The sequence below is a fragment of the Phacochoerus africanus genome, chromosome 9 (assembly GCF_016906955.1).
Source record: "Phacochoerus africanus isolate WHEZ1 chromosome 9, ROS_Pafr_v1, whole genome shotgun sequence".
Taxonomy (NCBI): Eukaryota; Metazoa; Chordata; class Mammalia; order Artiodactyla; family Suidae; genus Phacochoerus; species Phacochoerus africanus.
Window position 1 is genome coordinate 5264836 of NC_062552.1, and position 26815 is coordinate 5291650.

The following is a 26815-nucleotide window of genomic DNA, read 5'->3' on the forward strand; positions in this document are numbered from 1 at the left end:
TTTTTTTTTTTAAAAAAAGAGTTTATTTAGAAAGTATCATAGTGTAAACAAATTGTACCACTTTGATTTTCCTTTTAAAACAAGACTCATGATGCGAAGCTGAAGCCACTCATGAGGATTGTGGTTCTCTAGAAAGTTGGGTTTGTTTTTTTTTTCTTGAAGAACATCTGTGAACCATACATGATTAATAAAGATTTCCTTTAAGGCAGAGGCTGGCCAAAGTCCTGCTGTGTCATCTGCCACAGACGGCAGACGTGGTCTTATTTCTAAGGCTCTTACTGCCACTTGCTTTGTGCCCAGTGACATCCCCGAGCGTGGGCAGCGGGCTCCGGAGCCATGGACACAGAGGGGTCGTTACAGGGAGCGACCGGAGAGCAGAGAGCCTACAGGTACGTACCTTACGGGAGCCTCGTCCTACGGCTGCTGACTGCCGGGGGTGGGGGGGGGAAGCTTCCTAAGCAGGATGGCGCGAATTCTAAGGGTGCGAACGTGAATGGTATCGTTGACGTGGCCCTGCCCCCTTCGGTCTTTGGTCTCGAGGTCAAGTTAATCCCACTCTTCCTCCAGCAGAAGGCTTGCCCTCCTTGAAGGCAAAGTGGAGGATGCTGCCCCTAAAAGGACTGCTGGAGTTCCTGCTGTGGCGCAGTGGGTTAAGACTTTGCTGCAGTGGCACCGGTTGCCACAGTGGTGCGGGTTCGATCCCCGGCTCCGTGGGTTTAAGGATCCAGCATTGCTGCATAGGTTGCAGCGGCGGCTCGAATTCGATTCCCTGGCCCGGGAACTTCCATATGCCACGAATGCGGCCATGAAATGGGAAAGAAAGGAAAACCAGGACTGCTGAGGCTGAAGCTTCTCCTGGTTCGGGCTCCCTAGCAGGGCTGTGGGGTTTCCTCGGTCCCTGGTCCCCAGGCCTGGGCACGCTCACCTCTTCTCTCGCCCCAGGGGGCGAGATGACCAGACTCTTCCTGAGAGTTAACAGGAGGACGGGCAGGACGAGCCGTGTGGAACTTTCCACAGTTTCCAGGGGAGACAGCAACTCTTAAAAGTTCCCATGGACTCTGGCTTCCTGTTAATGAAATCGCTCCCTCGGGGGAGACAGACGCCTCCCAGGAGCAGAGACAAGTGATCTGTCAAGCACAGGCACCCGGGACGACAGCGCCAGTGTCGTCTCACTCAGGCACGGACCGAGCGTGCCACGGCATCCACCCCGCTCCACGGGGGAGGTAGCAACAGAAACCAGACCTCCAGGAGGGCTGGAAAGCCGCTTTTGGGGGCAGGGGGAGGGGGGAATGGTGTTTTCAAAGCTGCTTGAAGCTCGAGGCCAGCCTCACCATCAACACGTCCACTGTGACCTTCCATCAGCGCAACGCCAAGGCTGCCCCGAGGCCACCTTTCCAGAACTCGGGGTGGCTCACAAGCTAAGCTTTGGACGACGCGTCCCCTCTACATCACGCAGGAGCCAGAGAGAGTCTGGCTCAGGCTCAGGAACGCGTGCAGCCCTCACCACCAGAAGGCCAGAGGGGAAGGGTGTCAGGGTCGCCACTGAAAATATTCGGCTTGCAAAGGGATCACGAGTTGCGTGTTTACTTAGAGAAACGGAGGAGTAGAGCGTGTTGGCTTGAAACGCACGCACGGAGGGCAGAGCAGAGGCTGGGACACGCGTGCCTCTGGATCACCAGCGCCCCCAAAGGGGCAACGCGTCCGGCGGGCTTCACAGTTCGTCCTTCGCCTGGCGCAGAACAAAGCGGTGCAAGGAGTCCAGGTCTCGGCCTCCACTGTGCTCGCCGACTTTCTCGCCTCCCCGGAAGAGCAACAGCGTGGGATAGCCGCGTACCTTTAAGGGAAAAGACAGCCTGAAAACCAGTGGCCCCAATCTTCTCACACAAAGCGCTTCTTAAATAAAACCAGAAAAGGCGCGAGAGGGATGCCGGCAACGTCTGCGGTCACATCTTCAAGAGGCACAGACCAGCCAGAGCCTCGGGGGTCGCAGTCGCCTTCCGTTCAAAACCACCTTCGAGATCTGCCTGAACAAGGAGCTCCCATCGTGGCTCAGTGGTTGCCGAACCCACATTAGTATCCATGAGGACACAGGATTGACTCCTAGCGTCGCTCAGTGCATTAAGGATCCTGCGTTGCTGTGGCTCTGGTGTAGGCCGGCAGCTATAGCTCCGATTGGACCCCTAGCCTGGGAACCTGCATATGCCGCAGGTGTGGCCTTCAAAAGACAAAAAGATGAGCCTCGACAGGAGTTCCCTTGTGGTGCAGCGGGCCAAGGACTCAGCAGTGTTACTGCAGCAGCTCCGGTCACTGCTGTGATGCCAGTTCCATCCCTGGCCTGGGAACTTCCACATGCTGTGGGTGTAGCCAAAATTTTAAAAAAAAGATGCTCCTAAAGGAGAGACTTCACCCCAAAGTGGAGGGTCTCAGCCCTTCATGTGCATGTGGTCGTCCAGGGAGCTGGGGCAGGTGCAGAGGGCCTGAAACTCTGCATTCCTCACAAGCTCCTGGTGACGGCCGGGCCTCCTGGGGACCACACCGAGCATGGGCCTCGAGGACACGTTCAGCTGTAACTCACTGCTCTTCTCTTAAAATGTTAAGCACCCAAAAAAAAAAAAAAAAAGACTGGTATCCTAAAAATAAAAAAGACTGGTATCTTCTAATAAGTACTGCTACATCTATTAACTCCAGAGGCCTCAAAAGCATCTTAAGAAAACAACACAAAAAGAGGGGAAAAAAAAAAAAACTGCAGATCTTCTAGGCTGTTAGTCGGTGCAGATGGCTTGGAAAGAAGGCGACAGTTACATAAACCAGCCAAGCCCAAGCCTGGCCCTCTCAGGAGGAAGCGTCGGATGCAGTGCTCCCTGTGTGTGGAGCTGCACTTGGGGGTGGCGGCCTGTGTGGGAAGAACAAGCCACCGGGTGCTTACGACGAAGGCTACGAGTCTGCGGACTGGTTAGCCAGTGAGAGTGGCCGAGAAGGTGGAGCGCTGGCCTCGAGCTCAGCGTCTCAGCCACCGCCCCGCCTTAGGCCCGGCTGGCCTACAACCCTCACACCGAATCGCCCACTCACGGAGGACCTCCAAGAAAGAAAGCCTTTCCTTGGAGCAAGCAGCTCTTTGGCTGTTCAGATTTTTCCAGGAGGAAAAAACCCCCAAATCTCAAAAGGACAAGCAACTGCTTGGTTGAGAGAATGAGGGCAGGGCGCGTTGTCCCGGTGGAGTCCATCCAGCGCCCCCAGGGCACAGGGCCCCAGGGCGCCGCCCCAGCAGGGAACCCAGGAGTGCGTCCCCCCACGCGGACCCACCGAGTACTTGCTGCAAAGATCCCGCTCGGCAGTGCAGTCCACCTCGGCGATCCTGACGCCCGCCAGGCCCGGGAATTCCTTTCTGGAGAGCTGCTCCCAGGTGGGGGCCAGGTTCTTACAGTGACCACACCTGGGGACAGAACAGCCACAGCTCTGGGGGGGTCCTGGGTCGCACTCACTCACCCTCGTTTCGCGGCCAGGCCTTGCTTCTTCCACAGAGGGCAGTCAACAATGGCCTAGAAGCGTCGAAGACGGCAGCGCCTCCCACGGATGCCCCCCTCGCCCCATCCCAAAGAAGTCCCCCCCAGTCCAAAGCAGACTTCCGGACAACCCGATAGCAACAGGTGGGTCTGAGCACAGGTTCAGCTTTTGAGGCCATTTCCATGATACGAGGCACCGCGGGGCGAACTGGATTTTGAACGCAGCACGAGCAGAAGGAGAGGAACAGGAAGCACAGTTTTGTAAAAAATCATTGGAGGCGTTCCTTGTTGTGGCTCAGGGTCACGAACCTGACTGGTAACCAACCATGAGGATGCAGGTTCGATCCCTGACCTTGCACAGTGGGTTAAGGATCCAGCGTTTGCTGCGAGCTGTGGTGTAGGTCGCAGATGTGGCTCAGACCTGACATGGCTGTGGGGTAGGTGGGCAGCTGCAGCTCCAATTCAACCCCTAGTCTGGGAAGCTCCATGTGCCGCAGATACAGCCCTAAAAAGCCAAAAGAAACAAATAGATAAAAGCTGCCCAAACCTGACTAGATTAAACTTAGGACTTCCAGGAAACATGTGGGTAACTGAAAGAATATAGAACTTGAACGTGGGGGCAGGTGTTGCCGTCGCGGCTCACTTGAAAGCCACAAAGACTTGATGGATTATGGCCTCACACGCTCAAAACAACTTCAAAGCTGCCCAGACGCTCGGGGAGGTGGCGTGAGCGCTGTGGCCCCTACCAAGCTCTGTTCAAACCCTGCTTCCACCCGCCCCCCTTTGGTGCCAGGGGTCCTTCTGTCCTCGGACTTGACCTATTCAGCTTTAGTGGTTTTTAAACAGAAAGCACACCATAGTTTTAAAGGCATCGTTTACTAGTGTTTCTAGAAGAAACACTGCGTAACTCCTACAAGTCACCTGCTCATTAGCTTTCCAGTTCTGCATGGACTGTTTCTCACGAACACATGGCATGGAACAAACTGAAGGGCAGAAATGACGTGACCTTCGTTGTTCAAGACCTAACACTCTCCTCTGGGGCGCAGTGGAACCACAATGCTTTCAGGTTCAATCCCTGGCCTTGCTCAGTGGGTTGAGGATCTGGTGTTGCCGTGAGCTGGGGTGTAGGCTGCAGATGCAGCTCAGATCCTGTGCGGCTGTGGCTGTGGTGCAGGCCGGCAGCTCCAGCTCCGATTGGACCCCTAGCCTGGGAACCGCCCTATGCCGCAAGTGCAGCCCTAGAAAGCAAAAAAATAAAGACGACGTAACACTCTCAACACTGGTTTTCCAAACAGGCTGCTTCACTTGTGAGGACAAAGAGCTCTTTCCATTTTTTCAGCTGAGGAAGTGGCGTTCAAAGGATTTCCCGGTGGTTCCCGGTCCTCCCTGGAGCCTGCATCTTCCCACCTCATGCGGGTGCCCCCTGGTCTCAGCTGCGGGCCACCCGGCTCTGCACTGGGCCCCGAGGGCCGTGGGGCCGGAAGGCCAGCTAACTGACCTACTGACTGGCTCCGACAGCCGAGCTCTACCAGGTCTTTTGAGATCATCCAGGGAGACGGAGCAGCAAAGCTCCACCAGGATGCTCGTGGTGCATTTAACCCAAAGAGCAACCTACTCGGAAAAGCGCCCCGATACCGCAGAAGTGCGGGTTCCGCACAGCCGTGACATGCCTTTGTTTGTATGTTCTCTCCAAAGCAGCACTGGACGCTAACCTCGTTCCCCGTAACTGCGTCCGAACACCCCCAAACCTGAACCCGTCTGCATACAGCAGCACGACAGCAACACTGCCTGTTCTCCTGCAACGGACGTGCATGTAAAGGTGCGATCGCCCAGCCCCAGGTCTGGAGGATGCGACTTCGGTGCAGGAGGACCAAGGAGGTTCGACGGCACCAGCCACTCACCAGGGGGCATAGAACTTGATGAAGGTCACGCCTTCCGCTACCGTGTCATCGAAGTTGTCTTCCGTCAGTGCCAACACGGCGCCCTTCAGGGGAGGGAGAAGCCACAATTCAATCACACCACGCAGAGTGGACGGGACCGTGCTCTGGGATTGCGGACGGACAAATGTGGCATCTTTTAAAAAGCTCTGCGTGCTCCAAAGCCACATGCACAGCACGTCACCCGTGCCACCAAAGGACAGCGATGGATCACAGGTCCCATGGTCCCCAACCCAGGAGATGCTGCGAGCAGGTGGCGGGACGTGTCGGGCATTCTGCCCGCGACCAGCCCAGCGTGTTCAGGGGCAGCCGCTGTCTCCAAGGCTCTGGCTGGGCTGTGCCTGAGCCCACCCCTCGAACACAGATCAGAGTCCCAGCAGCCGCTGACTGGCCTCCAAAAGCCTATACCCGCTGCTCCTCTCACCCACACCACGAACTGCTAAGCTGGTCTCTGTGTAACAGCTTCTTAGGTGCACACGCAGAGGCCACGACGGTGCTCTACAGAGAACAGGCGTCTTTCCCTTTGCCAATTCAAACGAAGTGTGAAAACTGCTCCTCTGAACTCTGGGTGGAGACTAGGGCTGAGGAGCCCCCGAGCTGTCTGCTCCAAGGCGGCTCTATGCTGACGGCTCTCTACAGAATTCCACCTGTTTCTCCAAAAGCAGATCTGTGACCCTCTCATGAGAGCAAGAACACAGATGACTTCTCACACGGCTAAAGGGACCGGAGCCGCCCTGCTCGAGGCCGGCACCAGGCAGGGTGTCCATGCCCGGGCGGCCACGTGCGCCGAGGGCCCGTCGCAGATGCTACCTCCAGAAACATGAGGCCACACTCAGCGAAAGACCCACTTGATGGTAGAAAACCTTGTTACAGATAGAAACTGTTCTGTTTGATGAAACCATCATAGGCCATGATTAGACTCAAGGTGGAGGCCCTTTGTAACCGCCGTGACACACACGCCCCGGACACGCGGTCCAGAATGGCACCGTCACACCAAACTTCAACTTGTAACTAACACCCGTGCAGTGTCAGACCCACGAGAGTCCCACGGAGGGCTGGGTTGGGCTGCGGGGGGAGGGGGCCCATCACGGCCCCACCCTTCGAGCACAGGGTAGGTGGCTGTTGGATTTTCCAAACCACGGGCCTCAGGGCGGGGCGGCTCAGCGAGTCACCCTCTCTCACGTGAACGCTGAGGCTGCAGCACTACTGGGTGGGTGTGTGTGTGCGTGCGCATGCGTGCGTGCTGGGGGGTGGCGGGTCTGGGGCTGGCCCCGCACCCGGGGGGAGAACCTGATCCATAGCAGAAGGCAGTCAGGTGAACTGAAGCAGCAACGTGAGGCCGCTGCTTTGGAACCAGGCTGACAAGCAGGCCTTACGGCTCTTGGCTCGGAGAGTCCAGCACGGTGTTCCTGGGATCAGGAAACCACCTTGACTCCCCCTGAATCATCTCATTTTCACCCAAGGCCTCAGCAGACACGTGAACCTACTGCCCTAGTGTAGACAACCTGCCTTAGCTCTAGACTCACTTCACTGTAGCCGCCTGCACCCACCCCCGACTGACAACAGACTCCTGATGATGGGACCCCCTCCCCCTGCCCTCTAGGCCTCCCCTTAGGCCTGGTCCATTGCCTAAGGGGATGTGCCAAAGCCCCCCGCCCCCTGCGCCTCCCCCCAACTGCGCTCCGTGGACTTGGGCTCCCCACACTATGTCCCCTGCCTCCATCCCCACTGTCACAGCCTTAGTGGGAGTCTCAATATCCTTCGCCTCCAGAGCCCCCCACCCCTTCTTGCACACCGCTATCAGCTCCTTAAAATTTGAATGTGCTCAAACCCCCCCCCCCCACCCCGCTCCTAGAAACACGGATGAAATGTAAGACCCCGGGCTGGCTGATGAGACCCCCACCCCCCAGCGCCTCCTGCGTCCCCACGGAACCCCGGGCCTCCCCTCACCCCATCCACACCCACTGCTGGCCTGGCCGGCTGGTCCACGGGTGACCTCCACACACAAGCCCCCCGCCGCCGCCGCTCTCAGCAAATCCCAGTCCATCCTTCAGCTGTTCGGTGACACGTCTTGACCCATCGACCCCCACCTCTGTCGCAGCCCCTATGACACCTGCACGTGTGTGTTCCCATCTGCCACCCCCACCAGACCTGCCACCCTTCCCAGGCAGAAAACGATCTTACTGGGTTTTGCTTCCTGGTGGCCGAGGGCTTGATAAATGCAACAACCAAAAACCTTACACTCTGAATGGACAAAGGAGACACCTGGCTGAGTCAGAGACGCAAAGCGCCCTCCGAGTCTCTGCAGCGCACAGGCCCCCCTGCTGCTGCTGCTCCTTCGAGGCCTTTCCCACCCTGACTGCAGCCGCTGCTCGAGATGCAAACAGCCCAGCAGGCAGCAGCAGCCAAGCGGCCACCGCAAACACCTTCGAGTGTGTGACCACTGAACCCAAGGGAAGAACTGGCCAGAAGCTCTGACCCCGATTACCCCCGGCTGCCCCGTCCCACACCTACTTCGGGTCCTTTAAAGGGATGCTTGTTCCCGTCCACCCCACAAGCCCCTAAAAGCAGCTGAAGCCCGTGTTTCAAGTTGAACAGCCGCCCCAGCCAACCACACAGATTTCTCTGTGCTGTCCCCACGCAGTCACCTGAGGCCACTCCTGGCCAGGCTGGCCGCGCCAGGCACTCACCTGCTCGGCCGCGGGCTCAGTGGCCGGCGCCGGGGCCTCCGAGGGCTGGGCGGTCTCCGGGGTGCTCGGCCCCGCGCTCTGCAGCTGGGCCTGCACGTACTCCCTCAGCGAGTCCAGGTCCCGCTTCCCCTTGTACTGATCCACCTGCGCGAGACACGGGCACGCGCCTCAGGGCTGCACCTGCAACCTCTGGCCCGCCAGACACCCGCCCCCATCAGGCGCCTTTGTACGGGCATGTGGCCTCTGCGGGGCCTGTGCTCACATTTAAATGCAAAGTACAGATTATAAACTGAACCGTGGCCCCGGGCAAGGATGTTCTGGCTCCTTCCTTCTGCAGAGCGCAGGGGCACAGAGGTCTGGGCGCCGCCCCATCGGCCGGGGACCCGGGGGTGAGAGCCTGCCCAAACGCCAGCCTTGACCCCTCCCAAAGCTTGTCATCAGCACAGCTACCCCAGGACCGTCGGTTCGGCTTATTCTGGAGATAACCTGAGCCAGCACGTGTTTCTGCAGAGTCCAGCGCCCGGAAGTCTTTCTCAACCACCCGAATCTTACAGGGACGGGCACTCCAGTTCCGCAATGTGCGTCCCTGGACACCCGCGCCCCGGCAGCTGCTCGACCCTGAGCCCACGGTGTTTAAGACACGTTTTGTCTCAACATAGAGATGGGAGGACGTACCTTTTTACCGTCTCGGAACCAGAGCAGAGTCGGGTACCCTCGGACCTGGTTTCCAGAACAGAGTTCGTAGTGCTGCGTGCAGTCCACCTGGAAGAAGATTCACGGCCGTAAGGCCCCCAAGCCTTCCTGAGAAGTGGATGGCTGGACACTCGGGACCTTGTCAAACATAGAAATTTCTCAAACTCCATGTGTAGCATCTCCGCCAGCAAGCTGCAGCTTTTGGAGAGACTTTTCCTAAAAGCAACCCCCAAATACACCTGAGTCCAGGGGCGGATGAAGGGATTGGCTTTAGAGACGTGACTCATTTTAATGCACTTAAAAATGCCAGTTTTTAGGCATCAAGAGTTTATCCTGAGTGAGCAGCGGAGAAAAGGAGCCTCACCTGACATATGCAGGGGGAAACGCCCAGCTGTCGGGAACAGAGACCCAGGCCAGGCACAAAGCCAGCTTAGACGCGTCTCAGGTTCAAATTCAGAGTTTTAGAATCAAGAAGAAGCTAGAAGTCAATTTTCAATAGAAGTACTTGGTCTACCATCAAGATAAAAACAGGAGTTCCCATTGTGGCCCAGCAGGAATGAACCTGACTGGTACCTGTGAGGATGCAGGCTCGATCCCTGGCCTGGCTCGGTGGGCTAAGGATCCAGCACTGCCGTGAGCTGTGGTGTAGATCACAGACTCGGCTCGGATCTGGCGTTGCTCTGGCTGTGATGCAGACCAGCAGCTGCAGCTCTGATTCGAATCCCAGCCTGAGAACTTACCGTATGCTGCAGGTGTAGCCCTAAAAAAAAAAAAAAAAAAAAGACGACAACGACAAAACAGATGTCAAGTTCAGTGTGTCTAACAGCTAACAGTGAGAACTTCATCTGACGACAATGAGGACGCTTTCTGAGGCCTCTGCCCCCTGCCCAGCGGCGTGCCCAGTGTTTCACTGTCATCCTCGTGACCGCCACGCGGTGAGAGCTCATCCTGGTTTTGCCAAGAGGGAGACTGAGGCGAGGAGCAGCTGCTCCGACTGGCCAGCCCCGTGGGCCTGGATGCCAAGTTCCCGCCTTGGGCCAGCTCAGGGCGCCGGGCAGATCATCCTGTTCAGCTACAGACCCCGGACACAGAGCGGGAGTTGCGCATATATATCAGCCGGCTGGCCGAGGAGGAGACGAGATTTTTATAAACGCGCGCCAGGCAGGGGGCCGGGAGGTGCCGGAGGATGGTGAGGTTAAACATGCCTGGAGACCCAGAAGCCGTGCTGGCTATTTCCAGAAAGCCCCGCTCTCAGGCTTCCCTTCGTGAGGCAGGCAAGACTGCGGGCAGCAGGGAGAGCCTGTAGGAGTCTGGAACCGAGGGGCCTCGAGGCAAGGGCTCCCGGGTGAGATCAAACGTGGAGAGCCTCCAAGTGCGTCCAGCGAACATTCTCAAAGGCTCTGCCCCCTATCTCTGCAGAAAGGGCTCCAGGGCTGCCAGTTCCAAACTGGCCCCTGCTTCCAAATAAACAAAGGAGCCAAAGCCATATTTTATCTCTAGGCTGTGGAAAAGCCAGCACACTCGAAACCGGGCTGCCATCTGCGGAGGTGAAATGAATTATCAAGTGGCACACTAAATGGAATGAATAAATCAGGGCTGTGACTCTGCACACAGAATGAATAATGGGCTACTCGGCGGATGAACGCAGCCAAAGGCCGTCTATTTTGGGTCTAATCAGGGCTTTCGCTTACCTTGCCAATCTTGACAGTGGCAGAATGTTCAAGGCCCAGAGCCAGCTGCTCCCAGGTCGGAGCCAGAGCTTTGCAGTGACCACACCACGGGGCGAAGAACTTGATAAAATGGTCTCCTTCGGGGGGAGGAGGGCAGAGAGGAGGGCAGGCGGTGACTCACAGCTGCCCGCTGGAGAGCGGCTGGAAGCAGCCGGCCTCCGCCCTCCCGCAAAACGCCCTGCTCAGGGGGAGCCCTCCAACGGGGCCAGAGGGACTCTCCACCGAAAACGTCTAAATCTATGAGTTCATGAGGATCCTTCACACAAAAGCTCCTTTGTCACCCACTCATCATTTGGAAAACGGGTGATAAAACGAAGAATCCAGCCCTCAGCGTGTCTTTGCCTGCGAACGGCTCTGCGGGACGGCCGAGTGGCTCTGGATAAAAACGGAGGAAGGGGTGCCCGACCGACGAAGCAGCACCGGACGCCCAGTGCCTTGTGGATCCCGGCAGCGACGGATGCGGCTGCTCACGCCGCCGGGACTTTGCGGCTCTCAAGTCGTCCTGCTCACCTTCCCCACCCGGCCCCACCCCCCCCCCAAAAAAAAAGTGACGCAGAAACTGAGAGCATCCCTAGATCCAGCGGGCAGGTCCCAGGGAACAGAGGCACCTGGGAGGCGTGTACAGGGGAACCGGCTTCTACGCCACGGGGCTACAGCCTGGCAGGTCCCCGCCCGGGGGACCGTACAGGGCAGACCATCGATGCGCTCGGCAAAAAGCAGCCAAGGGAGAAAAAGAGAAGTTGAGGGAATACATAGATTAAGAGAGACATTAAAAAAAAAAAAAGACCAATCTAAACTACTGTGCTGAAGAAGATGCCCGGGTGATAAAACCCAAAAGAAAACCACTGGTGGTTTCCCCAAAGTCAGGGCAGGGCCTCCTGGGGGCGGAAGGGGGGCTGGGGCCTCCTGGGGGCGGGATGGGGGGGAGGTCAAGGCACAGCAAGCTGGCAGTTTTATGTCTTGAGCCAGACCGAGGTTACAGGGTGACTACCTTGAAACAATCCACTACAGCCTACATTTGTTTCCTGTATCTGTGTTTTATTTCACAATAAAATAGAAGCTTTGAAACACCTGAATACCCCTCCCTCGGCTAGAAGAAGCCCGAACCTCACAACACCATGATTTAGACACTGAAGCCTTTGATCTTGGCTGCTCTACTTTTGAAGGTTCCAGGGCCAGAGAGGCTGAGACCAAACCAGACCAAACCGACATCGAGCGGTGGCCAAGGAGAGCACTAAGCAACGGGTGCTGACGTCACGCTCAGAGTCAGACCTTGCCATGGCAATGCTCATGGTGGCATCTTGTCACCGCAGCAATGTCGCCTCGGAGGGAAATGGGGAAAAAACGTCCTTCAAAATCAATCCTGTAAATCAACTGCACTTCCATTTTCAAACAAACAAAATTAAAATGTGGAACAGCAGACATTGGCACTGATGGGCAAGGCTGAAACTGTCTCTCTGCAGACAGCTGTGTGCCTGCTGTGCCCTGTGGCGGGAGGCAGGAGGCCCAGGGCCTACTGGACAATCGGGGGAGCCGTCAGGGCGGGGGACCACGTCTCCCTCACCAGCAGCACGAGGCCACGTGTTGGGCCACGGCCCCTCAGGTGACTTGCAGAGGGCGGGACGGGGCTGGGCTTTCAGGCAGGGTCTCTAACTGGGTGTTTTCGCAGCACACCCTGCAGCGAGCCCCCACGGGCCTCTAAGCAAAGTGAGTCCCCGGAGGGGAGAAGCCCTGAATTCCACTGCCGAGCGGCGGGACCAGGGAACGAAGGCCCTTCAACCAGAAACAGACAAGGGCTGAGGGCCTCGCAACGCGCGATTTCAGACCTTAAGGGGGAGGTTTCAGCTCCCAGCAGGCGTGAGGTCCTGAGGCCAGACCCGATGTGAAGCCCTGCCAATAGCGTCTCCTCCCAGTCCCGGGAGCAGTCCCCCCGGAGCGGGCGAGGCGGCGGGACGGACTTCTGGGCCCTTCACGCCTGAGCCAAGGCCCCCGAACGCGCGAGGGAAGGACTCAGACGTTCTCGGGGTTAGAAATTACACCCAGGTCACTCTGACATGTGGGAGACTCTTTCCAAAAAATGAGCTGTGGTATCGAAAACGCGGTAAAGTGTCAAGAACCCCCCCTCTGACTCTCGTGCTGTAACCACCCCACGCCGTTCAGGTTTAAACCGGGGAGAGAAACCCGGGTTTCCGCCTCAGGTCACCAAGCACACAATTACCGCCAACACAGCCAACGCCTTCTTACCCACGGGGCGCCATCCAGCCAGGGGGCAGATGAAGTCAGGGCTCACACTCGCGACGAGTGAGCTTCCCGCACCTAAGGCTCTGGCTTAGCAGTAAAACCGGCGATTCTAGGGAGTTCCCTGGGGGTCGAGTGGTTAGGCCATGGTGCTCTCACCATCACCGCCCGGGTTCGATCCCTGCTCCGGGAACTGAGATCCCACAGCCATGGCCATTAAAAAAATTTAAAAAAAAAGGAGGAGGAGGAAAAAGAGAAACTGGCATTTCTATAAGGACAGAGACTACAGGAGAAATTGGTTCTGAGAAGAAGGACACTGGACCCGGATGCTAATGGGCTGGACAAGAGGAACCAGGGCCAGAGGCCCCCACTGGGCCGCCGGCCTACCTTGCGCCACGTGCAGCTCAAAGTTGCTGGCCGAGAGCTCGTACAGCCCCTGCTTGAGCTCGGGGGCTCGAGGCGGCTCCGCTTCTGGCTCTGGGGTCTGGTGGGAAGAAACGGGGAAGAGTCACCAGGTCTGTGTGTGACGATGCAGGGGAGCCCCAGGCTTTGACCTGGAACCTTCTATGGCTCTAGTCCAGCACCTGGCTGCCTTGAACCTCTGCGGGACGCTGCTGTGTTGGGGGGGGGTGTCCAGCAGGAACGGACCTTGTCAGGGCAAGAAGCCCCTCGACAGCCTCACCCGCAGCAAACGCTCAGGGAGGGCCCCCCCCTGGGCAGCCGGGTGACAGCCATCCCCACCATGACCTTCGGGGCCTTTGTGGTCCCCGAAGCCAACCAAAGGAGCAGACACACGGACGAGTGGCCACTCCCACTGGGCACCTGTCCTGGGCTCTGGGGCTCCACGTGGAATACAGACGGAAGGGGCAGCAAAGACACAGCGCACCAGACAGAAGAGGGAACTGTCGGGGGACAGGGGCCCAGCCTGGCACTCTGTGCACAAACAGTCAGCAAAACCGGGCAGGAAGGCACGAGTCTGAGGGCTGATGAGAAAGGGGAGGGGGAGGGAAAGTCAGGCGGATGCGGATACGGATGCAAGGCCACAAAGAGCAGGCCTCAGGGCAGGCGCGGGCCACCCTTTTAAGAAGGAACATGTCACGGGACTAAGTTTGGGACAGAAACGGGCCGTGAAGGGACAAGAAGGGTTTTTTGTCTTTTTGCCTTTTCTAGGGCCGCTCCTGTGGCATATGGACGTTCCCAGGCTAGGAGTCTAATCAGAGCTGTAGCCGCCAGCCTACACCACAGCCACAGCAACACGGGATCCGAACCGTGTCTGTGACCTACACCACAGCTCAGAGCAACGCCGGATCCTTAACCCACTGAGCAAGGGCAGGGATCGAACCTGCAACCTCATGGTCCTTTGTTAACCACTGAGCCACAATGGGAACTCCCAAGAAGGGGCTTTTTAAAAGGTGTTTCTGGCAGTACCTGAGCAGACAGCAGTGTGACAGTGAAGGAGTCACCACCACCCCAATACGATTGGGAACGTGTCCGTTTTTCAGGCCACACGGCCGGGGCTGGGGCAGAGCTCACTAGGGCACCACCGGGCTGGAGCCGGGGGTGGGGGGGTGCCTGGAGGACTCCGTTTCCACCTGGTGGCTGAAATTTCTCTTAAAAAGGATATCCAAGCGCAGTCATGCACAGCTTTAAGAATGCGGACGGCTCAAAGCTGTGCAGGGTTGTAATCACAGAGCTGCGAGAAGTTTCCTTTTCTGCTGCTGGCCCGACAGAACGTTCAAAGGGCCAAGCATCGACTCGAAAAGATGCCCTCGAGAGTTGACGGCTGGCCGAACAGCGAGTCCAGCCGAAGGAAAGAGCACTTCCTGCCACCCTTTCCAAGACGGTCAAAGGGACGGGCGTTAAATGTTCATTTACAGCGCCTGGGGAGCACTTCGTGCCCTGTGGCAGGGGGACAGTGCCATAGAACCCACAGGTATCACCAGAGAGGTTCCCCTCACCCCTCTCGCCTGAGCTTACAGAGACTTGGGAAAACAATCGGGCACTGTTCTCCAAGAGCCGGGAAAGTGGTCTACTGATCTTTTTCCCTAGCAATCTTATGTCTGGGAATACATTCTAAGAATCACTCCAAAGAAGGAAAACAAATGTCCTTGAGAAAGATAAACATGTTCTCTAAAGCATTTCTGATGACAGAAAAATTATAAATAACCTAAATCTCCAATAACAGAGAAGAGCTGAAATAGGGCAAATCCACGATATAAAACATGACCAATATAAAGATGATACTGGACTTCCCATCGTGGCGCAGCGGAAGCGAATCCACCTAGGAACCATGAGGTTGTGGTTCGACCCCTGGCCTCGCTCAGTGGGCTAAAGATCCAGCAGTACTACGAGATGGGGTGTAGGTTGCAGATACGGCTCAGATCCGGCGTTGCTGTGGCTGTGGTGCAGGCAGGCAGCAACAGCTCCGATTAGACCCCTCGCCTGGAAACCTCCATATGCTGCAGGGGTGGCCCTAAAAAGCAAAAAGCAAAAAAAAGAAAATTAGAAAAAAAAATAAATACAGTGGCTTTCTCCCCTCTGAGAACATTTTCACAGAGGAAATAAGTTGAAGTCTGTATGAAAGGTGCACCTGCCGGGGCAGCTCTCACGCCCTGACAAAGATGCAAATCTCCTCTCGGGGAGGCCTGTGGTTTCCCCCGTCACCTAAAATTAGCTACGACTCTGATCAACACTTATTCAGATTACTGACTAAGCCTATGATTCTAGACTTTTTGAACTGTGAGGTCAAGCAACACCTGGGAAGCATCTGGGTTTCTGATTAGCTGTGGCCTCCACACAGAGTTCACTTGAGGTGGGGGAAGGGGGGAGCTGCGGGACCACACAGACGCCCTGGAAGATGACACCAGCAGCAGAGTCCCGTCCCCCCCCCCCCCAAAGACCCCTGGTTGGGGCCAGTGGCACAGACAACCTGCCAGTCAGAGAAGGCAGCAGGGGAACGCTGGCCATGTTTCTGTTCCTGCCACAGTCCACAAGCACGGCGCGCAGAGGGACGCCGCACCAAGGGCTCACGATCACAACGAGGTGTAGCAAAACTAAGGCTCCTGACGTCAGCTGGCAAGGGGGAGGGTTGTAAATTCCTGAGGAAGCAAAGTAACCCTCTACACACAGCTGTGTCTTTAAAAATTATCTCAGAAGTCACAGCGGCCACAATTTCCTGACATCATCCTTAGAGGAGGGGACTTCAGGCACAGAGAGCTCTAGGGTACTGAACTGTGTCCAAAGCCAGTTAGGACCGGGGGCTGAGGGATGGGGAGAAAAGGAAAGATTCGCCCTATGGCTGTGGCCGGTGGGTGCGAGGATGAGCTGGCAGCCCTGGCAGGTGGTGGCCGAGGTCCTAGGGAGGAAAAGTCTTTCCACCAGCCTGGCAGGGATGCCCTGGCGGAGGCTGGCCCTGGCCCCAGACGGCCCCGAGTCCATGGCTGGTGCTGAGGAATCTGAGGGCACTGAATTCCACGTGAGAGGGGCACAGGGGGTATGTTAAAGGGTGATGAAGTGCTGGGAGGTCCTGTTGTGGCTTAGCGGGTTAAGAACCCGACTAGTATCCATGAGGACATGGGCTGGACCCCTGGCCTCGCTCAGTGGGTTAGGGTGTTGCCGAAAGCTGCAGCATAGGTCACAGGTGCAGCTCGGATCTGGCATTGCTGGGGCTGTGGTACAGGCCGGCGGCTGCAGCTCCGATTCAACCCCTAGCCTGGGAACTTCCATATCCTGCAGGTGCAGCCCTAAAAAGCAAAACAGAAAAAAAAAAAAAAATACAAACAATCCAAACATTTATATGGAACCACAAAAGACCCAGAATCACCAAAGCAATCCCGAGAAACAAAAACCAAGCAGGAGGCATAACTCTCCCAGACTTCAAGAAATACTACAAAGCCACAGTCATCAAAACAGTGTGGTACTGGTATCAAAACAGACAGATCAATGAAACAGAACAGAGAACCCAGAAATAAACCCTGACACCTATTAATCTTTGACAAGGGAGGCAAGAACATAAAATGGGAAAAAGAAAGTCTACTCAGCAAGCATTGCTGGGAAACCTGCACAGCTGCATGCAAAGCAATGAAACTAGAACACACCCTCACACCATGCACAAAAATAAACTCAAAATGGCTGAAAGACTTAAATATATGACAGGCCACCATCAAACTCCTAGAAGAAAACATAGGCAAAACACTCTCGGACATCAACATCATGAATATTTTCTCAGGTCAGTCTCCCAAAGCAATAGAAATTAGAGCAAAAATAAACCCATGGGACCTCATCAAACTGAAAAGCTTTTGCACAGCAAAGGAAACCAAAAAGAAAACAAAAAGATAACGTTCAGAATGGGAGAAAATAGTTTCAAATGATACAACCGACAAGGGCTTAATCTCTAGAATATATAAACAACTTATACAACCCAGCAGCAAAAAAGCCAATCAATCAATGGAAAAATGGGCAAAAGACCTGAATAGACATTTCTCCAAAGAAGATATACAGATGGCCAACAAACACATGAAAAAAATGCTCAACATCACTGATTATAAGAGAAATGCAAATCAAAACTACCATGATACCACCTCACACCAGTCAGAATGGCCATCATTAATAAATCCACAAATAACAAGTGCTGGAGGGGCTGTGGAGAAAAGGGAACCCTCCTGCACCGTTGGTGGGAATGTAAACTGGTACAGCCACTATGGAGAACAGTTTGGAGATACCTTAGAAATCTATACACAGAACTTCCATATGACCCCGCAATCCCACTCTTGGGCATCTATCCGGACAAAACTCTACTTAAAAGAGACACGTGCACCCGCATGTTCATTGCAGCACTCTTCACAATAGCCAGGACATGGGAACAACCCAATGTCCATCGACAGAGGATTGGGTTAGGAAGATGTGGTATATATACACAATGGAATACTACTCAGCCATAAAAAAAATGACATAATGCCATTTGCAGCAACATGGATGGAGCTAGAGAATCTCATCCTGAGTGAAATGAGCCAGAAAGACAAAGACAAATACCATATGATATCACTTATAACTGGAATCTAATATCCAGCACAAATGAACATCTCCTCAGAAAAGAAACTCATGGACTTGGAGAAGAGACTTGTGGCTGCCTGATGGGAGGGGGAGGGAGTGGGAGGGATCGGGAGCTTGGGCTTATCAGACACAACTTAGAATAGATTTACAAGGAGGTCCTGCTGAATAGCATTGAGAACTTTGTCTAGATACTCATGTTGCAACAGAAGAAAGGCTGGGGGAAAAATGTAATTGTAATGTATACATGTAAGGATAACCTGACCCCCTTGCTGTACAGTGGGAAAATAAAAAAATTATAAAAAGAAAAAAAAAAGTAATTTACATGAAAAAAAAAGTAGTAAGTGCTTATCTATGAGATGAATTCTGAAATATTCACAAGTGACACTCCACAAGGACTGACTCTGCAGCCAAAAACAGGGGGTGGGGAGGCGGGGATGACACAGTAGGGCCAGTAGAATGGAAGTCACAGTCGAGGCTGGGGGATGGGCACCTGCATCCACCCTCCCTCTGGCCCGTCACCCCTCCATCATGCACCCGCTCGTCTTCCTACTTTTGTGCCCATTTGAACGTTTCTATAATAAGAAGATTGAACAAGTGAATCTCTCCCCATTTACACATGGTCCTTAGAGTAGTCAAGTTCACAGGGACAGGAAATAGCGTGGCAGGTGCGGGGCTGGGGGAGGGGGAGCCCGTATTTAATGGGGACAAGGTTTCAGTTGGGAAGACGAGGCTTCTGTGGATGGAAGGTGGTGACGGCTGCACAGCCTCATGAGTCTATTTCCCCCCTGAACTGCACAGTTAGTAAGAGCGGAGAAGGTAAATTTTATAGTGTGTGTATTTTACCCAAAGAAAAAACAAATGAAAAAGAGAGGACTCTTCAGTTACGACAGCAACAAGTTCTCAGGGTAAAGAGTTAGACAAAGAATGGGTCACTCTGCAGTTTAGCAGAAACTGGCACACAACACTGTAAAGCAACTATCATAAGAAAAAAAAATTTTTTTTAAAGTTAGAAGCTGCTTTAGGGTGGCTGGCTTCAATTTTCACCTGAACTGAAAGAGCAGAGGGTGGCCTTCCGTGCACTCACCGGGGGCGCCTCATCCAGCGTCTGCAGCATCCAGTTTTCCAGCGTTTTGAAGTCCCGGGGACCCTGGTACTTCACAGCTTCTTGGCCAGGCTTGAAAAGCTTCAAACTGAAAGAACCACAGAGGATTAGAAGGGCAGAGGTTAGCGCGCTGCCAACCTCTCTGAGCAGAGTGCCCTCCATCAGGGAGCCAGTTATTCACTTAGTGAAACGGCCTGCTCGTACCTGCCACTCTGATGACACTGGGGAAAGAAAAAGAAGGTTCTCAGAGATAATGAAGTCACCTAAGCATGAACTTTTAAAAGTTTCTCATGTGATTTAAGAAAGAAGAAAACAAAACCCCACGGTGAAGAGGCCAGGCCTGAGGCCGTGAGCCGAACCCCAAGCTCGCAGGTGCCGGGGGGTGGGAGCCTCCGCTGTCTTCGCCTGGGGTCCTAGTTACCTTCCTCAGCCTCAGCGGGTTTTCTGTTCTGCGTCTTTCACCAAAAAATCTAAAACTGGAGCAGAAATACTATTGTTCTGCAATAAATGTACTTGCAGGCTACCCTGTCAGCTAGTTGACCCTCACAAAGTATGAACACGCAGGTCCTATGAGAGCTCGTGTCCAGCTCTTAGGACAACCTCGACATTGCCTGATATGCTCCATTCACTTGCCCCAGAGAAGAAATCTTTTTTTTTTTTTTTTGCTTTTTGCTTTTTAGGGCCGCACTAGCAGCACATGTAGGTTCCCAGGCTAGGGATCGAATCAGAGCTACAGCTGCCGGCCTCCACCACAGCCACGGCAACGCCAGATCCTTAACCCACTGAGCAAGGCCAGGGATGGAACCCGCACCCTTGTGGATGCTTGTCGGGTTCATTAACCACTGAGCCACGATGGGAACTCCGGAATCTTTCTTTTTCCCGCATACCCTGGCCTCTGAAAGTTTCTGCAGGTAGCACACAGAGCCCTGCCTCTCGTGGGGACCAAAGACATCACCCGAGGCCGAGATGAGTGTCCAACCAGGTGTCACTCCACGGGAGGTGGGACAACGTGCTCTACATAAAACTTACTAGGAGGTGTCACACAATGGGTGGAGGGAGCGAGATAATCCTTCTCCTGCCAGAATTAATAGAAGGTGTCGAGGAAGGAGGGGGCAATGCAGCTACGGACAGAAAAAAAAGAAACACAGACTAGCGTTTTGGGGCAAAGCCTACTCATCTAAAACATCCTGAACGCTTCTCGGCACATGGGTGGATTTCGTTAGCAGCCGCCCAATGTGCAGCATCTGAATGAAGGTTAAGAGATGCAGAAATCGGGAGCTCCCCTTGCGCCTCACCAGGTTAAGAACCTGACATGGACCCCCTGATGTGGGTTCGATCCCTGGCTTTGACTCATGGGTTGAGGATCTGGTATTGCCGCAGCTTCGGTGAAGGTTGCAGATGCAGCTCAGATCCCCAGAGTGGCTGTGCCTGTGGCGGAGGCCGCAGCTGAAGCTCTGACTTGACCCCTGTAGCCCAGGAACTTCTACATGCTGCAGGTGCGGCTGTAAAGGAAAGGAAAACAAACAAAAAAGACACGCAGAATCAGAACTGTAAGTGTGAATAGCTAACCCCACAGAGGTCTTAAAATGAAGTTTCATACCAAGTGAGAAAACCAACACCTGCAGAAGGCTTTCAGATGAAAACAGGCTTCCTGGCCTTCCCCAGAAGCTCACAGCCCGTGATGGGCTGGGGACAGCCCTGATGTGTCTCCAGGTCCCCTTCCCTAGTGGCTTAGATCTTCATAATTGTGACAAAAAGCCACAGTCTAACTCAATTTGTCCAGGAGTTCAACTGCTCCTTTGTCAAGTTCAACATGTCAAGCGGCTCCCACACCTGCACTCCCCACCGGGGCTACACTGCACCTGCCACCTGAGCAGCCCTGGCAGGATGTGCTTTGCCCACACAGGCCTGGGGGAGGCTTCCTGTGCTTCTTCACCTGACCGCCCCCCTCTTCCCAGTGCCTCCCCCACCAAAGTGCTTCGGGATGGAAATGAATGGACCCTCCAAACATCAGAAGAGACATGAATGGACCCTCCAAACGTCAGAAAGGACCAGGCGCTGCTGAACCCATTCCCCACTTCTTTGCTAAAGTTAAAATGCAGTCAAACCTATCCCGTGATTTTTTTTCTAACTTGATGTGCATTGAGCAAAGCTAAACTAACTTTGTGATTCTCTTCCTGCTGTTGGATTGAAAAATCTTCCTAACCTGCCCAAGTCCGAGATCCTTGCTGAGTTCACACAGCCGAGGAAGAGAACCACTTCCCTCGTGGGGGCCTCCGGCTTCCTTCTCACTGTCGGTGGAGGTGAAGGGACCACGGGGCTCAGGGACCAAGTGCACCCCAGACCCCTCTGCTGATGCCAAACCACCATGTGGCTTTTCCTTTTTTTGCTGTTGGGGTTTTTTTGGTTTTGTTTTTTGTCTTTTTAGAGCCGCACCCATGGCATTTGGAGGTTCCCAGGTTAGTGGTCAAATCAGAGCTACAGCTGCTGGCCTACACCACAGTCACAGCAACGCGGGATCCGAGCTGCGTCTGTGACCTACACCACAGCTCACGGCAACGGTGCCACTGAGCGAGGCCAGGGATCGAACCTGTATCCTCATGGTTACTAGGTGGGTTTGTAACCCGCTGAGCCACAACAGGAACTCCCCAAAAACTATGTGAGCTGTCAAGGAGGTGGGCAGTACCACTTGTCAGAACAGCTGTACTTTCCGACAGAAACAGCCTTGGTGCTGGTCACGTGGGAAACGACTCTAGGAAGAAGGCTTAAGAATTCATAACGTAGCCAAGGATTCAGACTAAAATTCATGACAGAGTCGGTGTTCAATGTGTAAATGCACATGCCAACAGCACATGTGATGGGACCGCACAGAGAATGTCATTTTTGTCTCGCAGACACATTCTTTTATAAACAGGAAAACCCCACTGATGAATTAAAGGCTTTTCCCAAACAGGAGTTCCTGTCGTGGGGAAGCGGACGTGAATCCGACTAGGAACCATGAGGTTGTGGGTTCGATCCCTGGCCTTGCTCAGTGGGTTAAGGATCCGGTGTTGCCGTGAGCTGTGGTGTAGGTCACAGACGTGGCTCAGATCTGGTGTTGCTGTGGCTGTGGCTGGCAGCTGTAGCTCCGATTGGACCCCTAGCCTGGGAACCTCCATATGACGCGGGTATGGACCTAAAAAAATTAATCAATCAAATAAAAAATAAAGGCTTTTCCCGCACAAAGCACAGAAACGAACCTACCAGGGACACAGTGTAAACACAACCCTCCTCTGACAACAGGGACGGCCTGCTTGAAGTCAGCATCCCCCCCTCCCCCGCCGACCCGCAAAGCAGCAGCCAAGAGTTGGAGGGGGACTTCCTTCGGCCGCAGGCGGGCGCGGAGGATGCGGGGTGCCGGCCCGCCGGGTCACTTACGTGGGGTACCCGCGCACGCCCTGGGCGGAGCACAGCTCCGAGTGGGCCGTGCAGTCCACCTTGGCCACGTAGACCCTGGCGTCCTCCATGCTGTTGTACTTGTCTCCCAGGTCGTTCCAGGTGGGCTGCAGCCGCTGGCAGTGTCCGCACCTGCAAGGAGGTGACGGTGACGAGCATGCAGAGAGGGCACAGCTCACAGGGACCGCGAAACCCGGCTCCCCCGCGTCCCCGCTCCGGAGAGCCCCAGCACAGGGCTCGCATGAACTCGAACCCCCCACCCACCCCCGGCCTCGGCCTCCCCGAAGGGCCACAGCATGGCCCGGGAATCAGCGTCCCCTCTCTGACACTCCCTCCCTAAACCCACCTGGCTGATTCCTGCTCCTTAGTTTGGGCGTCACTTCCTCCAGGAAATCGCCGCTGACCCCAGGCTCTCTGGGATCCACGCTCTTCTCCCCCTCCTCTGGAAAGTTCCCTCGCCCCTCCCCCCTGGGGCAGCAGCTATGGCCATAGCTCCTTTACAGTCAGGTCACCCCTGGCACAGAACCGAGACTCCTCAAGGGCAAGGCAACCCAAAGGGAAATCCATTCTGCCTTTCCTCCAGTGAGAACCTTTGAAAAAAGCTTGAGGTCACCTCCAACTTCTAAATTAAATATGCCAGCATGGATGCCCACAATATTCACTGTATGTATTTAACTCTACACAAATATTTTTAAATCACCTGTCATTTAAAATAATACATTAACTTAGAATGACTGCTTCTACCTGTCACATTTCCTGACAGCATCAGCATCTTTCCTGTCACTAAAGCTACTTTTTGCGTCACACAGTTGACCACCTGCTCTGACAGCTGGCCACAGCACACCATATGTGAATTACATGCCAACCCTGAAAACTTGATCTCAAGCTTCAAGTATAGTCACATAGCATTATGGCATTGTGGGTGCTTACGTTTTCGGTTTTTTTTTTTTCATTCACCTGCTAAGTGTGTAGTCATGACATCTAAAATGTAACTACTTGCTGTCTTACTTTTAAAAGTGTTGTAAGAATACCCAACTTTTCATGGTAATTTTTTTTTGTTTTATTGTTCTTTATTTTTATTATAGTTGACTTACAATGTTGTCAATTTCAGCAAAGGGACCCAGTCACAATGCACATATATACATTCTTTTTCAAACATATCTTCCATCATGTTCCATCGCAAGTGGCTGTAGGATATAGTTCCCTGGGCTACAGGAAGACCTCACCGCGTATCCACTCCAAATGCAAAGTTTGGCATCTCCTAAGCTGAACCTCCCAGTCCCCCACCCCAGCAACCCCAAGTCTGAATAACACCCAACTTTGTAATTGAGTTCATCCTCAAAGTAAGTGCACAATAGAAATTAGTGTTAAAAATCCTCCTGGCCTCAGAGTTCCCACTGTGGCACAGCAGATTAAGGAACTGGCATCTCTGCAGTGGCTCGGGTTCAATTCCTGGCCTGGCACAGTGGGTTAAGGATCCGGCATTGTCACTGCTACAGCGTAGGTAGCAGCTGTTGCTCGGATTCGATCCCTATGTCACAGGTGTGGCCAAAGGAAAAAAAAAGGATAAAAAAGTCTCCTTGTCTCTTTTCTGACAGGTGACCTCACCTGGAAACATCTGAAGCAGCACTGGAGGAATGCGCTTCATGCTATAACCTGTCTTCCCTGAGCAGTACGTTCTCGGCCAGCGGAGAGAATCCTGCTTTGTAAAGATTCACATACAACACGATTCCCTCTTTTCTGGAAGGTAACGGTGAGGGAAAAACCAGCATGCTGTTTAAGCCTATGTGGTACAAGCAAGCGAGCACTGACCTTTCTACAACTGCATCCCCACTGTCTAGCAGGTGCCTGGCATGTACTAAGTGCTGGGCAATTTCTTAGTGATGGAGCCACAGGTGCCGTGCAGTTGGCACATCTGGTTTTGGACCTATGGGGCTACGGTACAAACCTCTGAGACAGCAGCTGCATTCAGAGGCCGTGTGGGGTCATATAACAGCACACCACCACCTCGTCCTCTGAAGGAGGCGGCCCCAACCTTGACCTCAGTGTCACCAGATTCAATGGGATCCAGAAACTGGCCACAGAGAAGCTATGACCTGACGTTGGCACAAAACTGACAGCAGTAGAGCAACCCTACCTCTGCCAGGTTCAGAGCAAACACACAGATCAATATTTTCTTCACATGGTGCTCCTGCCCCCAGATCACCTGCGGGCTCCCAACATTCCTGAGATGAGATGGAAGGAGACCAGGGGCAGCCCCGACGTGTATTCCATGAGAGCTCCCATCTCCTGTTAAAGTCGCACTTTTAAATGTCATTGCGGAAACTCACACGCCTCTACTTAAGTACTTCCTTAGTAGACTGTTATGGAGCAAGCAAATATAAACTTTAAAAGTTTCTTTTTCTGGGAGCATCCACCTAAAAATCTATAAACTGCACACAGTGAAACAGGAATGTATCCAGTCCTCTCCCTCATGCAGCCTGGTGAGTATTATAGAGACTCCACATTAAAAGCCCATTGGCACCGAATGGGCCTACTATGTCTGCATGGCAGTTTTCTTTTAAAGATAAAGGGGGGAAAAAAATCCATGGACAGATTTATTCCACATAAGTAGGCTTCTAATTAAGGACGGCTACTAATTAAGCAGTTTTTTGTTTGGTTTTCTTTTTAGGGCCACACCTGCAGCGCATGAACGTTCCCAGGCTAGGGGTCAAATCGGAGCTGCAGCTGCCAGCCTACACCACAGCCACAGCAACACTGGATCCTTAACCCACTGAGTGACACCAGGGATCAAACCCGCATCGTCATGGATACTAGGGCCGGTTCCTTTCTGCTGGGCCACAACCTCCAATGAAGCAGTTTAACTGGAATAGCTACTCTGAGAATAAATACACCTTCACAAAGTAACTAGCACGATTGATTATTTTATGCTACAAAGTGTTTTCCAAACCAGGGGTAGTTCTAAAAATTCAAGTCGGTTCTAGGGAACTTGAAATAACGATGTATCCCATGGACACATTGTTAATAAATGACAGAGACCCTGAGCAAAAGTGCTGATTTAACTGAATAATCTGAATACAGGGAGAAAAAGTTTCCTCCAACTTTTCAGTACATTTTCTGAACAGGACGTTTTCCTTGGGCATCTTCTCCATCCCATCCCCTTCCCACATCTCAAGGAGCCTCGTCTGCCCTGGGGAAGAAGGCCAAATTCTGCAGCCTGGCCGTCTGCTCCGCCAGTGAGGACCCCCTACACTGGGCATCTAGGCCCCCGGGAGGAAGGCCCATGTGATCCTGTGAACGGCAGGGAGTGCTTCTGAGGACAACTCCCAGGGCAGGGGTCTCTGTGGTTGGCACTGAGGCCCACACCCAAGCCCCCACCCAGGAACCACGGCAGGAGGGACCTCTGTTCAACGTGGTGACTTTGCAGACGACCAGGCCTCAAGAGAGCACAGGGGAGCAGGGGCCAGAAGTCAGCCTTGAGTCCCGGGTCAGTGGCTCCTCTCACCGAGAGCACAGTTCCCCACGCACCCGGAACCGCGGAGGGACCCCAGAATCGGAACTGCTCGCCGCCTCCCGGGGGAGCGCAGGAACCCTCTGTGCCACAAAATGGGAAATCACGATTTCCTGAGTCCCCGTGTTTCAGTTAAACCCTCGGGCGGGCCGGGGACCTGCCCTTCAGCGAGTCCAAGGGTCCAAGCCGAACCCTCGGTAGCGGCACGCGGCCCCCCAGGTCCGGGCAGCACCGCGCGGAAGTTGGGCGCCGGGGCACAGGGGACCGGCGGGGTGCCGGATTCTCAGCGGCCCCGAGGGGCGACGACCCCCCCCCACCCCCTCCCTCGTTCCGGGGTCGGGGAGGGGGCGTCGGGAGCCGGAGGGACGGCCTTTTCCGGCTCGGCCCCCGCGGCCCGCCCCCTCCCGCTCCGCCCCGACCGCCTGGCGCCACGTCAGCCACGAGCGCCCGACTCGCACCGGCCCCCGCGCCCCCCTGCTCCCGGCCCGGACCCCCCCCGGAGCCCGCCGAGCCCCCCGCCCAGCTCCCCCGGGTCGCGGCCCCGCGCCCCCCGCGCGCACAGAGCCCGGCCCCGGCCCGCCCCGCGCCCGCGGAGCCCCAGGCGGGCGGCGCGGCCAGTTACCAGGGCGCGAAGAACATGACGAAGTGCGCGGCGCTCTGGATGCCGTGCGTGAACATGTCGGCCGTGTACAGGTGCTTGGCGTGCGGGTCCTGCCCGTCCTCGCCCTCGGCCGCCGGGGGCCCGTCCGCCGCCGCCCCCGGCTCCTGGGCCCGGACGCCCCAGCGCCCGCCGCCGCCGCCGCCGCCGGCTCCCAGCAGCAGCACCAGCAGCAGCAGCGGCAGCGGCGGCGCGGCGGGCGCCAGGGCCCTGGGCCGCGGCGGGAGGAGGCGTCCGGGGCACGCGGGCATCACGGCGGGCTGGGC

At 54.9% G+C, this 26815-nt stretch overlaps 1 protein-coding gene across 1 annotated transcript; it reads right to left on the reverse strand.

Moving 5' to 3' along the window:
- Positions 1-94: 94 nt before the first annotated feature.
- On the reverse strand, positions 95-26815 carry TXNDC5 (thioredoxin domain containing 5). Its single transcript, XM_047794773.1, has 10 exons — positions 26514-26815; positions 22363-22512; positions 18928-19033; positions 13179-13275; positions 10515-10630; positions 8806-8892; positions 8131-8274; positions 5405-5487; positions 3304-3433; positions 95-1834 (listed from the first exon to the last, which is right to left on the reverse strand). The coding sequence occupies exons 1-10, from the start codon at positions 26798-26800 to the stop codon at positions 1712-1714; spliced, it is 1323 nt and encodes a 440-aa protein (XP_047650729.1). The 5' UTR covers positions 26801-26815; the 3' UTR covers positions 95-1711.

Excerpts from the sequence above, each read along its gene's own strand:
- TXNDC5 (XM_047794773.1), bottom strand. The coding sequence starts at position 26,800 with ATGCCCGCGTGCCCCGGACGCCTCCTCCCGCCGCGGCCCAGGGCCCTG. Across the intron at positions 19,034-22,362 it reads GGCGTGCGCGGGTACCCCAC|TTTGAAGCTTTTCAAGCCTG; the intron begins GTAAGTGACCCG and ends TGGTTCTTTCAG. Across the intron at positions 8,275-8,805 it reads GGTTCCGAGACGGTAAAAAG|GTGGATCAGTACAAGGGGAA; the intron begins GTACGTCCTCCC and ends TGTCTCGCGCAG.